Source organism: Hyaena hyaena, unplaced genomic scaffold, assembly GCF_003009895.1.
Source record: "Hyaena hyaena isolate Hyena2069 unplaced genomic scaffold, ASM300989v1 scaffold_978, whole genome shotgun sequence".
Lineage (NCBI taxonomy): Eukaryota > Metazoa > Chordata > Mammalia > Carnivora > Hyaenidae > Hyaena > Hyaena hyaena.
The window spans coordinates 191,891-206,113 of record NW_024081612.1 but is presented as its reverse complement, the minus strand read 5'-3'; the positions used below and the strand labels follow the sequence as shown (position 1 = coordinate 206,113).

The 14,223-nt window shown below is 50.4% G+C and overlaps 1 protein-coding gene across 1 annotated transcript in view; it reads right to left on the bottom strand.

The window, feature by feature from the left end:
* Positions 1–12,414: 12,414 nt before the first annotated feature.
* Positions 12,415–14,223, bottom strand: part of FSTL4 (follistatin like 4) — a 133,672-nt gene continuing 131,863 nt past the window's right edge. The window contains exon 13 of the mRNA XM_039221384.1: positions 12,415–13,765. Coding sequence (XP_039077315.1) covers positions 13,063–13,765 — 703 coding nt within the window. The 3' untranslated portion in view covers positions 12,415–13,062. The remainder of the gene's footprint in view (positions 13,766–14,223) is intronic.

Sequence of the window (14,223 nt, the reverse complement as noted above, 5' to 3'; positions counted from 1 at the left end):
AAATAGTTTATTGTCAAATTAGTTTCCACATAACACTCAGTGCTCATCCCCACAAGTGTCCTCCTCCATGCCCATCCCTCCTCCCCCCCACATCCATCAGTCCTCAGTTTTTGTCAGCATTCAAGAGTCTCTCATGGTTTGCCTCTCTCCCTTTCCCCCACCATTTCCGCCCTTCTTCTCCCCCTTGTTCCTCCATCAAGTTCCTCCTAATCCTCCTATACGTGCAAACATATGATATTTGTCCTTCTCTGCCTGACTTATTTCGCTCAGCATAACACCCTCAAGGTCCATCCATGTTGCTACACATGGCCAGATTTCATGGTTTCTCATTGCCATGTAGTATTCCATGGTATAGATAAACCACATCTTCTTGATCCATTCGTCCGATGATGGACACTTAGTCTCTTTCCATGTTTTAGCTATTGTGGAGAGTGCTGCTAAAATTACATTGATTTTCAAATGAAAATCCAATCTTGCTTTTTGGGATAAATTCTACTCGATCATGATGTATTATTCTATTTCTATATTATTGGATTAAGATTGTTAAAATGTTGCTAAGGAAATTTGTATCTGTGTTTCTGTTCTTGAGAGGTGGTAGTAGTAGTAGTAGTAGTAGTAGTAGTAGTAGTAGTAGTAGTATGTGTGTGTGTGTTTTCCTTGTGATTTTTTGGTCTTATTTGGTATCTTGATAATGCTTGCCTCATAGAAATCAGTTGGGAAGTGTCTGCCCCCCCACATTTTTCTGGAAGAATTTTTGTATAATTGGTACCATTTCTTAACTATTTGACTGAATGTACCAATGAAACCATCTGGCCTAGAATTTTCTTTGTGGAATGTTTCCATTTGCAAATTTATCTTTTTCAATAGACGTACAGCTCTACAGGTAGTCTCTCTCTTCTTGAGTGACCTTTGGTAGTCTGTCCTTTCCAACTTTGAGAATTTGAGTACCAGAAGCAAAAATGTGAGTTTATATCGATATTTTCAATCCATATTAAAATTACAGAGTTTTTCACGAACATTTTTTGAGATTACTCTGTTTTCTTGTGGGTCAACATAAATCCTGTGGTAGTTTTTTTTTTTTTTTAACATTGCCCATACGTTTTCACCTGCACATGGATGTATATCATGTATACTGTAATAGTGATATATTATTAGTACCATTACTTGTGCTATTATTGTAAAACTATCTTATGTACTAAGCAGGAAAATGCTAAGAAGAAACCCTATCAAACCCTATCAAGGGTGGACTTCCCTACCCTTGTAGTTGGACATGCCTCCGAGACATAGTTCTGGCTACTGGATTGTAAGGAGAAACAGCATATTTTCACTTGCAGGCTAGATCACTTAATGGAGGAGTCTGGCTTCAATTCTCTTTTTCCCAGGCTCAGCAGGTGTGGAAATGTATTCAGTTGGAGTATTTATCAGTCTTGGTCCTTGAGAAACTATAACTAGCAGAGCATTCTGACAGTATCTCCTTGGATGTATGGCGTGTGCAAGAAATAAATCTTGTTGTTTGAGGCTGCTGAGGTGTGAAGTTGATAGTTAGTGCAGCAAAATCTCCTGTCCTGATTGATAGGGTTTCTTCTTAGTGTTTTCCTGCTTAGTACATAAGATAGCTTTACAAGAATAGTACAAGTAATGGTACTAATAATATATCATTATTACAGTATATATGATACACATACTATTCTAATATTATTAGTGATACCACTACTAGGTAAGGCTTAATATTTTTTTTTTTTTGCAGTTTTTGTAGCTTTTATTATGACCTACTACTACTGAGCCTCAGCAAACGACTATGTTCCAAGTACCTTGAAATGATCGTCTTTCTGTGATTATGTTACCCATTTTGTATATTGCTGAGACATCTTTAAACTGAATTTGAGGCTTAAGGTTTTGTGAGCCACGTGGGTGGTTTGAGTTTGGTGTGCAGACGCGATTCCCAGCTCTTAGCAACCTCCCCTTCCCTGCCCCCCAGCACTAAGGAAACTTTCCTTAAAATTCCCTGGGCTAGGACAGGGATCAGCCATTAGACTTCTAGTTCACCCTTAGTCAAGTGTTTAGCCCTTTGAGGCCCTGGCTCCCTGTGAGAGAGTGCTCCCCCCAGACTCTCACCTTGGGCAGGTCCTGCCCATCTGCCCCGGAGGCCGTCAGAGCGAAATCCTGAGTTGGGTCTGAGAGACCTGGGCTCTCATGACACTGGCAGCCTCAAGGCCCTGCTTCCACCAGTGGATTCTCACTCTCTTGTCACCTCCTTGGTGTTTGAGATGTTCTCTTTAAAAAGTTTTTTCTCTGTATTTTTTATAAATTCAAAAAACATTTTTTTAACATTTATTTTGAGAGAGAGAGAGAGAGAGAGAGTCACAGCATGAGATGGGGAGGGGCAGGGAGGGAGACACAGAATCGGAAGCAGGCTTCAGGCTCCGAGCTGTCAGCACAGAGCCCGACTCTGGGCTTGAACTCACAAACCTTGAGATCATGACCTGAGCCGAAATCAAGACTGGGATGCTTTATTGACTGAGCCATCCAGGTGCCCCACCCCCTCTGTATTTTTTTTTTTTTTTTAGTCTACGGACTTTATTATTTTTTTAATTTATTTATTATGGAGAGAGACAGCGTGAGCAGGGGAGGGTCAGAGAGAGAGGGAGACACAGAATCCGAAGCAAGCTCCAGGCTCTGAGCTAGCTGTCAGCACACAGCCCGATGTGGGGCTCGAACCCGCTAACCGTGAGATCTTGACCCGAGCCGAAGTCGGATGCTTAACCAACTGAGCCACCCAGGCGCCCCACCCCCTCTGTATTTTTAATGGTAGAATTGTTTGGGATTATTGGCTCTACCATATCCTTAGGGAGGGAAGCCTGATCATTGTTTCTGAGGTAGGAGGTGATGAGGCATTTCTCTGTGATTCTATTATCTTCTTGTCACTTGTGTGTGTGGCTTCCTTCCTTCAGTTACTTGGGAAGGAATAGGCACATTCAGCCCTGTTGTCATTGCCTACGCCTGGGGGATGAGAGTCTCCTCACAGGGTCCGATGTCATTAAAGACACAGTCCTTCTTGGCCTTTCCCGTCCCGCAGGGAGTGGGTGGGTGGGAAACCACCGCGACTCCCTTGCACCTGTGCAGCTCATGAGTGGGCGTTGCCGTCAGACTTTCCTTCTCCTTTTTAAAAAAGTTTTTTTGATTTATTTTGAGAGAGAGCGCGAGAGTGCGTGCGTACAAGGGAGGGACAGAGAGAGAGGGAGAAATAATCCCAAGTAGCCTGTGCTAGCAGAAGAACCTGACAAGGGGCTCGAACCACAAACCTTGAGATGATGACCTGACCTGAAATCAAGAGTCCAATGCCTAACTGACTGAGCCACCCAGGAGCCCCAGACTTTTCATCTTTTTAAAAAAATATTTTATTTTATTTTTAAATATTTATTTTAAAGTTTTTTTTGTTTTGTTTTTTTTTTGAGAGAGAGAGAGAGAGAGAGAGAGAGAGAGCGCGGACACCTACGTGAGCAAATTGGGGAGGGGCAGAGAGAGAGGGAGAGAGAGAATCCCAAGCAGGGTCTGCAAGGTCAGAGTGGTTACCTAGAGGTTTGTGCCGATTGAGATCACCCCTGGGGTTTTCAGAAAGCTTGACGAGTGAGGCTGTGCCTCCCTTAGGGGTTTCCCAGGCTCTCTGTGAGTCAGGTTTCTTTGTTGTGTCCCAGGGTTGCCGAAAGTCTCCTCGTTGGAGGTATTTCTGGAAGGTCTAGTTCTACCCACTGGACACAATGTGGGTCCTTTTGAGAGGTTGTCACCTCTCGTCTCTTCTTCCTGGGCTGCGCCCTGCTGGTCCCTCTGCTGACCAGCGTCTATTGTCTGGGAACTGGATTTCACTTTGGCAGGAAGCTCTGTCTGGAGATGATGGGCTCCGATGGCCAGTGGCCTTGGAGAAATGGGAGCTGAGGAAACAAACACGTTTTCTTGGGGCAGATAAGATAACTTTGTGCACATAAGACGGTATCTGTCTAGACTTGCATATAATACAATGTAATGTGTATTACATAAAAAACATTAGTTTTTACGACTTTGTAATAATTTTAGATTCAGGCATAGCCAGGCCCGGCTTGTAGAATTGTGGCTCTGGGACCATCTGCCGGCAACTCTCCAATTTTCTTTCCTGGCCCGCCGGCCCCTGTATATTGGGGTATTTGGACCTGAGCCTTCTCTGTGTTCCTTCTCAGCCCCCGGGGGTCCGGGTGTGCCCTGTTTCTCAGCTCCCTCTGTCCTGTACGGATATTGCCCTTCCTCTCAGAAGCTCATTCTCCTTCCTTGCCCGGGTGTGTCCCCACCCCACTTGTGCAGTCCCAGCTTGTTTGGACACCACTTGTCTCCCGTCCCTGTAGCCCATTACAGAAGCTTCTCTCTGGTCTTCAGAATCCCAGGGCTCTGTGCTCATAGAAAGGATCTGTTCAGCAGCATGTGCCAGCCTCTGCCCGCCTCCTCTAGGGACGTCTGCTTTCTCTCTTTTCTCTGACAGTCCTTTGTGACTCCCCCTGGACAGCGTCCCCTTGAGCAGAGTGACCCCAGCTTTGGGCCTCTGGGTCCCGGCTGCCCTGTCACTGTCACTGGTCTTCTTCCTCTTTAGCCTGGACGTTGAGCACCCAGGGCCCCGTCAGGGAAGACGGTCTCCGGAGCCCGAAGAATGCTCTCTAAAGGATGCTCTCCGTCTCCATGGCAACACGGTGCCCTGCCAGGCCTCTCCTTCACCTCGGCCTGCTGTGTTTAGTTGTCCCCCTTCATGTGGCTGCCCTGCGCACGCTGCCACTGTGCTGGTCTCTCCTGGGTCAGCGGGCCGGCTCTCGCCCCACTGGTCCTCAGTCAGACCACCCCCTTCCCTGACCTGTGGCTTCTACTTCACTGCACCTGGAAAGCCTCTCTGGATCAAGGCCGCCTGCATGGCCCCCCCAAGGATTCCAAGTGCCAGCGTTTCTTCTCGGGTCCATTTGGTCCTGCGGACTGTGGGCTCCACGTGGGCAGGCCCTGGGTTCAGAGACGGTTTTGGGAGAGTGGTAGTTGAACGGGAGGGCGGATACATGGAGACTGTTGGGAAGGTGTGCCGGTTGTGGGCAGAGCTGAGGACTCCGTCCCCCTCCGGGGCCTCCCAAGGCTGGCTGCACAGCGCTGGGCCCACATGTTGTGTGTCGCTTGCAGTGGCCTCGGTTCAGGCCGCTGAGGAGACATTGGGCAGGACACAGTCGAGATGAAAACTTCGGCCGCCTGTCTGGGGCAGGGCTTGTGGGCTGTGCCTTTGTGCTCCCTCCCCCCGCCCCCACCCCCACCCTGATTCCAACACCCACTGTCCTGGGGCTTGTGAGCAGAAAGGAGATGACCGGAGTGTGTGCAGGGAAGAGCCCAGCCTCTGCGGCAGTGAGCAAGTTGTCTGCTCGCTACCCAGAGGTTTTGGGTTCCAGTCACATGCATTTCCTCTTGCCTGAGGGGACCGTGCCGACCCCAAATCTTGAGGGCTCTTCTGGGCAGCTGGCTTTCCTGAGGTGGAAGTTCAAGCAGACCAAAGCCCCTGCTGTACGTGGGCTCTGCCATTGGGGGGTGGGGTTGCAAGGTCGTGGGCCTAGAGCAGCTGTGGCTCTGACCTCTGTGGAGATGGGTACCGTAGGTACCCACGGGTTTAGTGGGTTACTGATGGAGAGCGTGTATTTTGGCTTCATAGAGGTGAATTTGAATCTGGCTCTTTTGCTCTGAGCTTTCGTTTCCTCTTCTATGAGTTGGAGATAACACCAACCCCTGCCTTGTGTGGATAATGATAAGGTATAAAACTAGTTCTTAAGTACCTGGGTGGCCCAGTTGGTTAAGCGTCCACCTTCGGCTCAGGTATGATCTTGTGATTTGTGAGTTCGAGCCCTGTGTCGCACTCTGTGCTGACAGCCTGGAGCCTGTTTCAGGTTCTGTGTCTCCCTCTCCCCCTCCCCCTCCCCTGCTCATTCTCCCTCTCTCTCTCTCTCTCTCAAAAAAAAAAAAAATTAAAAAATTTACAAACAAAAACCCATTAAGTGTTTATTGCAGCATCTGGCACATCAGTTATTTTTCCAAGAGAGGAGATGAGCATCATCTTACCCATCTCCACAGAGGTCAGAGCCACAGCTGCTGTAGGCCCATGACCTTGATGATTAACTTTATGTCTCAACTTGGCTGAGTCATGGTGCCCAGATAGATAGTTGGTCAAACACTCTTCGAGGTGCTTCTGTGGAAGGAGTTTCTGTCACTTAAGTTAACGTTTAACAAGTAGACATTGAATAAAGCAGATACCCTCCAAAGTGTGGGCGGGCCTCATCTAATCAGTGAAATGCCTTAAGTTAAGAGACTGACCTCCCCAGACAAATTCAGCCAACAAATTGTCTTTGGACTCAAACCACAGACTTTCCGTGGGTCTCCAGCTGACAGCCTACCCTGCGGAGTTTGACTTGCCATCCTCCACAGTTGCAGACAGTAATTCCTTAAAATAAGTCTCTCCTCCTTTCTCTCACCTACATGTGCACACACACACACACACGCAGTCTATTGGTTCTATTGCTCGGGAGAATCTGTACTAATAGTCCTGGTGCAGTGGACGTGAAGCTCACCAAGGGAAAGAATTGTGTCCACTTCTTCCAGCGCTCATTCCCCCATACCTAGCCCGTGGCGGGCACACCTCACTGGTAGGTTGATGATTACCGAGCACTTTGTATGTTCTACATCCTGGCTAGAAAGTCTGTCTCAAAGAGAAGCAAGAGCTACTGGGGACATAGCATGACTATGGCAAATTGTGAAGATCTACCAGGCAGGTGAAGAGAAGTTTTGATCCAGATGCTGGTGGGACATTTGGGGACTTGAAACTTTAGCATGGGGGAAGGGACTTCCAGGTTCAAGTGCCTGCCTTTGCCCAGCAGCTCCTGGGAGCAGGCCAGAGGAGAGGCCATTTCTCTTGGCCCTTCTAGAGCCTGCTGTGGTGATGGGGACTGGGGAGAGCTGTGTGCGTGGTCCTGCCTTAGTCTCTTCTCGATTCACCAACTGCGCACAGACTGGCAGCGACAGATGGTAACTTTTCTCAAGTTTTATTGTAAAATCCTCAGAAAAAGAGCATTTACAACGACAATACTTGCTGAGAATTTGTGCATCGTCTTTGTATCAAGTGGTACTGCAGTCACACGGTGTGTTCAATACTGTGCAATACATCATAGTAAACACAAACTTATTTCAAATGCCACGTACGGTTACTGTGTTGGTACAAAGTTCTACTAAAGTTGATGTATTAAAAATAATTTGTATATATTGTATAAATAAGGAAGAATTCACATGTATCGTAAGTACAGGAGGCCTTCTGAGGAATACTGGTGATTACAGAAAATAGATTTGGTGTCTACGCATCCGCTCAAAATAATGTATCTGCCTTGACATAAGAGACCTGAAAGCTTTCTGAGGTGGGGGAGCAGGAGAATCTTAACAGGACAAAGGATGTGTATGTGACTTCGTATCTTGAGGGCCGTTCAGCTACATGATAGCACGAATCGCGGTGTGATCACTCTGACAACACTCCATGCCCGCTTCTGTTTTGAGATCATCTCACAGGGCCTTCAGAAAGTGCGAGCAGGAGGGAGAACGATGCAGGGTGACAGAGCCAGGCCAGAACTGGGGGCTGCCCAGCCACGGGGGCTGCTGTGGGGTCTGGGGTGGTGGCTTATGGACCTGACATCCTGCACCTCTCTGAATCAGCTGAAGTATCTTTACTGGCTCTTTTTTTTCTTAAAAATTTTAAATGTTTATTTAGTTTTGAGAGAGACAGACAGAGTATGAGTGGGGGAGGGGCCAGAGAGAGAGGGAGACACAGAATTCGAAGCAGGCTCCAGGCACTGAGCTGTCAGCACAGAGCCCGACGCCAGGGTCGAACCCACGGACTGTGAGATCATGACCTGAGCTGAAGTTGGTCACTTAACTGACTAAGCCACCCAGGTGCCCCTCTTACTGATTCTTAAACTGATGGTAGATGTCATACTGGACAGAGGATGAAGGTTTATATTTAGGGTATCTTGTCTAAGAGAGAGAACTTGGGCCCCATGATCAACAGAGACTATTTGCCCTTCTTTACAAATGAAGCCCTGATCTTGGCAGGTGAACGTGGTAACCACTACCCTATGGAACTCACTGGGAAGCTCCGAACTTGAAGAGTGTGTTCCCAAAGGGCAGCTTTCTCTGACCCTTCCCTGGTGACATGTGGAGAGGTCACCATGCTTGGGGCAGGGGTGAGTCAACAGTTAGTGCTTTGTGCAGTGCAGGCTAAGCCTTCTAGGGCCCTCAGGGGCATGGGCCATGGTCTCTAGGGTCACAAGGGAAACAGATGGTCCCATGTTGGTCAAGATGAGCTTGGAAGGTGTGTGTGTGTGTGTGCACGCGCATGCATTTGTCTGTGAGAACTGTGGGTTTGTCCAAGAACAACAACAAAAAGTACATGTTCAACATGTGCTGGTCCAGGAAGCCTCACTCTCAGTTTCGGAGGCCAGTCCCTCTCTTCCCATGCTTTTCATAATTTCACACGCTGTGTTTGGTTAAATCCCCACTGCTGCCTGCAGTCCCAGAGCAGGTGAGAGACCCTGCTTGCTGGGCTCCCACTGCCGGCTGTCTGGCTGATGCCTGAAGCCTGCAGGCCCACAGAAGATGCTCACATTCTCAAGTACCTTGGCAGATAATCTGGCGAAGAAAAGCAGGAAGTGGCCAGAGCCCCACCAGGGATTTTGGGGTCCTGTAGTCAGACCTCGAGAACAGGCACCATGTATTTTCTTCTTTGAATCTTTTAAGCCGCTCAGTGTTTTGTAATCTCTATGACTTTGGAGAGAAGCCATGGCAGCTAGGGACTTTGTCGACCAAAGCTGCTCTGCCTCTGTGCTAGTCCGGGAGCAAATAGTAGCATGTGGCGCTACGAGTGACTTATTACTTGGACTTCAAAGCTAGCTAGCAGCATGGGCAAAGGCCATCGTGGGGAGCGGTGTGACTGTAAGGTCAGTTGCTCCTTGAACTGTAGGAGCTGTGGAACAGCCACATGTGCAGGAGACCTGAGGCATCGGAGGGGAGCCAGAAAGGCCGAGAGTAAAGTGGGAAGGACGGAGGTGTGGCGTGGGCCCTCTAAGGGGATGAAGCTTGGCTGAGACATCATGGTCTCTATTCCCATCTGGCAATTTCTGTTTGACAACAGTTGACTTCTCTGACACCTGTGAGCTTGCTCTGATCTTGGTCACCTCGTTTGGAAGGGCTGCGAGCTCCGGCATGGGGGTTGTGATTCTGGGCAGCCAAGGGCTGTGTCCCCATGAGTTCTGACCACATGTGGAGTGGGATCTGGGGTTCTGGGTGGGGGAGGGCAGCAAAGCATTTCATGTCAGTGTTGTCAGCCCATGTCCCCGTCCAGCTTCTTGGGTGGGGGCAGCTGTTGGAGGAGCTGGGTACAGGGAGAAGGTGAGGTAGACTGGCAGGTGAATGGGAGGGAGGGCGAGTGGCCTCAGCAATCCCAGAGGTTTGCTTCTGGAGAGGAGGACCCAGGACAGGGCTGTGGGATTTGGTGATGAGGGCGGTTCAGCGTTCGCCGTGTCTGAGTGAAACATATGGTGAGAAAGGAATGATGGCGTTGCCAGCCCCTGGTAGAAAAGTACATCCAGCCTGGATCTGGTGCACATCTCAGTTCTGGATTCTCCTTTAGTTCACAGGTTATTGGTCAACAGAAAGGAAGTTGTGGCCACTCAAAGCTAACTTCAGGCTTTCCTCCTAAATGAGGCCTCAGCAGTTAGATTTCTTAGGGCAACAGGTAGTTGCTTTCTTTGGGGTTGAGGGCCATCCTCCAGAGCCCTACCTGGAGCTGGGAGCCCTTTTCTGCACAGAGCAGTGGAGAGGAAAGGAGATGGCAGGGGTGGGGTGGGAGGGGGCATGCCGGGGCTGAGCTTCTTCCTCTGTTCATGATGCATCTAGATTCAAATTCCTACGGCTTGGTGTTAGTAGTTGGCCAGCCACACTTTGCGGTGTCCTTCCAGCTACTTGCAGGGGCTTACAAAAGGTATAGTAAGACGCTTGAATTGACTGGGAGACCTAGGGAAGAAGCCTGGGCCAGCCCCAGTTAGGGTTCATTGGGCAGGGTTGCTGGGGTGGGGATGATGGCATTTGCCACACAGTGTGTGCTCCACGCCCGGGCCTCTTGTGCAGAAGGTCCATGCAGTCGCCTGGAAGCGGGCACATCCCTCTTACTACCTTCGATTGCTAGAAGCTGGGTGGACTTTTGGATCTAGTGCCTCCCTGTGGGGTTTTGCTCACTGGGGCGGAAGGAACACCAGCTCCCTCCATTTCACATCCTTAATATCAGCAAAGATGTAGATTATTTGTGAGTTGTTATGAAAAAAAAAAAACGCTAGGTTGAATTTTTGTGAAATTAATTTTATTTCAAAATTCAGTAAATTTTGAAATAGTTCCTTATGAAAGTGTCTTTGTTAAGACGAAATGCTTCTTTAATGTAAAATATTAGCTGTTAGGTGATCTTGTGTGTTTGTCAAAAGGACTGTGGCTGGGCCGGCAGCAAGGCTCACCTGCTGCATAGCTTCTTATACCAGTGACTTTCAGACTGTGTTCCACTGAGCTGCTTCTGGGGCTGGAAGGGACAGGGGGTGACCTGGCCAGCCTTTCCTCTGCCTCCCACCCAGGAGTTCTGTTGGTTGCTGTGAAGAGAAAGCATTTACTCTTTTGCCTTCACAAATGTGCAGGTTTCACTCTTTTTAGGCCTACGAATCCCTGCTCAGATTCAACAGTGTGCAGAATGCTGGCTGTGAGCCCTAAGCTGGCATCTCCAGTTAATTGCACAGTGAGTCAGCCCGAGGCAGAGATGCTTTTCAGACACACTCAGAAACAGAAGGAATGGGGCAAAGGAATGGGTGCGGCAGACTCCTGCCCACATCAAAAGGCTTGTTGGGATTGGACTGGTCTTCAGTGTGGGAACCCGTGATCCAGAAGGGCTGGTGTCCTGACCTGGCTGTTGGTAGGCTCTTCCTTAGGTAGGCTCAGAGACTTTCTTTCTCTGCCAGGGGCTGTCACCATCTGGAAGATTTTTCCAAAGGGAGACGTTGGTGAAAGTTGGAGAATTGCAGTGATAAAAGTGGAAGTCTGGAAGTGAATGTGTCAAGAGATTGAGGCAGGAATAAAAAGAAAGGGTGAGAGGTATTGCCTATCCATCCCAGCTCTTGGGAAACTGAGCGTGTGGCTTTTGGAGTCCATCCTCTCGACATGTAGCTACATCTTAAGGACATGTAACAAAACCTAAAGTACGCATGTGCACATTTGAGCACACCCTTGGGAGTTGGAGGGGACAGGTATTTGTTGTACCAAGACACATGGGACAGAGGACTGGCTGATTTCAGGAAATCGGGTTGGGGTATGCTAGGTTGGCCCGTCAGGTGAGTGTAAAAGGGACCTGTGTGTATTTACTGCAAGGCAGGGTCTGTGTCTTCCTTTCCCTGAAAGGGGCCAGTGATCAGCACGGGAAAAGCATAGCCATGTTGGTGGGTGAAGGGGGCTTCCCTAGGTGAGCTGTCCATGATGAGCTTCTTGCAGCTTCATGTGGCTTGAAAACTGATCATTCAAGCCAGAAAGCATACAAGTGTGTTTTGGCCACTGAGACGAGGGAGAAGGTGAGGGCTATTATGGGAGTCCCAGAGCGCACATTCTCCAACATGGGCTGTCTTCCCTGGGCCAGCTGGGTTGCACTTCCTCCATGCCCCCCCACCCCCGCCCCGGCAGCCCAGCATTGTCTGAGACATAGGGGAATCGTGCAGCATCCGTAGCCTGTGTCCCCCCCGCCCCCCCCCCCCGACATCCTTTTGATTGTGGGGCTTGCAGTGTGTATCACTGGGGACTGAAGGGCCCACGTGTAATAAAATACTGAAATGTGCCATCTGTGCTGTGAGCTGCAAGGACTGGTGTGCTAGAGCCAAGTGCAAGGGTTATGGACAGCAGAGAAATAGATTTTGGAAAGGGGTAACCTACATCACCCACCTGGCCCCCACACGTGTCTTTGGGGTTTCCGTGTTGCACCTGGAGGCCACCGTTCTGTAGACCGCCCCCGGGGCAAGCCCAGTCTGCCCGCAATCTGGAGAACTGGGCCAGGCTCATCAAATATCCCCCTTCTGCGGTAAAAAGCAGGCACACAGGGTTTGTCCTGGTCTCTGCGTCCCAGCCCAGAACAAAGGCTTTGCTGATGTGGTGGCCATATCTGTACTCAGGGCGTTGGTGGCATAGAGGACCATTACTTCTGGATGCCCCCTGTTCTTTCTGGCTATGGGGTGTGTCGGGGGGTGACTCTCAGACTTGGTCTAAGGCAGGGACGAACAGAGCGGACGTCGGAGAGCATCTTTCTGCTTATTAGCGTTTGAGATTATAAAAAATTATCTTTTAATCAAAATTTCCAAAATAAAGTAAGTGATTTCCCCATCCCCCAAGACGCAAGAAGTCTGGTTGGCTCTCCCTCGGGCTTACACCACGTCAAATGGAAAAAAAGCATGAAGCAGCTGCACAGGAGGAAAGAAGGTCCGGAAGGAGGGTGGACGTGGCTCTCATGCCGGGAGCGAGAGCTTGGGCTCCCGCGGAGCCCGCTTCCAGGCCAGGCTTCGGGGCCACTCCATCAGGGTGAGGTCGGCGGGACCCGGCCGTGACGGACAACGAGTACGTATGTGAAGGCAACCGACACAAGCGTCAGCCTGGAAAGCAGGAGATCTCGGTCCCGCGGCGCTCCCCGGGAGACCTGGCGTGTGGCTGGGCACAGAAATGATCCCTTTCCGCAGCAGCGTGTGTTCTCACCGTAGCTCAAGGCATAAATCATACTTCCCAACGAAAAACTCCAATCTGGTTAGCAGCGCATACCTTATACTAGGAAACTTGCAAGGAGGCCAGTGCTGAACCACAAAGCGGATACAGGTTTTGCGTTTGTCTGTGAAAATGTACAGGGCGCCTGCTTGGGGCTGCGGTGTGAGGACTCGGCAGTGCTTAAGGGGGCCCAGGGCTCTGCTCCTGGCTCCTTCATACCTCGCCCACCCACACCACGGTGGTCCCCCGCTTTACGCCCGACACCTCACACCGCAGCGTGTTTTGTCTCCCGTTGACGAGAAACAGCGACTCTTGGGCCGGGACGAGGAGGTACTGTCCGAAGAGCCCGCTGTCCCTCACGATCCTGTGGGGCCCTCCCCAAGGCCACGCGGGCCCCGTGGGCGGCTCCTTCAAGTTCTTGAGCACGCCCATCTTCCCCGTGGACAGCTCCAGGAACAGCAGGTCTGGCTCTGTCTCCAGGGGGGCATAGATGTAGTACTGATCCCCGTGGGTGAAGGAGGGCTGGAAGGCCACATCTGAGATGCCCTGGCTTATTTTCAGGCTGTAGAGGGTCTGGATCTCCCCCTGCAGCGTGATCTCTTGCACGTGCAGCTGGGGGCTGGTGGCCGCGGTGCTGACCACAAAGCGCCCGTCGGGGGACACGTGTGGGGTGCCGGTCACGTCACCATTGGGGCCGAGCACGGTGTCCATGACGCTGTCGAGCAGCAGCTGGGGGGCGGCGGCAGCGGGGGGGTCCTGTTGGCACTGGATGAAGAAGTAGCCGCCCAGGTGCGTGTGGCCCATGGCCTGTGGCAGGCAGCCGTGGCTTTGCAGGCTGACGGTCTTGAGCAGCACCAGTGTTTCCAGGTCAACTTTGTGAACTGTGGGGTCAGCCTTGCTGAAGATGAAGCCGAACCTGCAAAAGGAAGAACTGAGGTCAGGATCTGTCATTCCTCTAAGTGATGGCATCCTTTCTCTTCCCTTTATCCTAATCTTTCAGTGTGCTAATAGCCTCTTAATTAGATGTGCCATCCTGCAGGGCCTGGCTTCCTCAGTGATTCATCTACGAGGTGAAAATGAAGGCAGCCGCGTTGCAAATGCTCCGGAATTTATGCTTTCCTAACATGCACTCGTGGCTAGAAATGGTAGAGGAGGAGCGTAAAAGTGCCTTCAACAGCTTCTCCCTTTGGGATGCCTTCATGTCAGCTCTCCCGAGGCCTGGTGCCAGGGGGGAAGCGGGGGCCCACGCCTGGAGGGAAAAGACAAGAGCCCCCATCACCTGCGAGGAGGACCGCAGAGGCGGGCTTGATGCTGCTGTTCTCTGGACTAAACAGAATCCACGCAGGCACTGCCAGCCAACAAGGACTAGCTTCC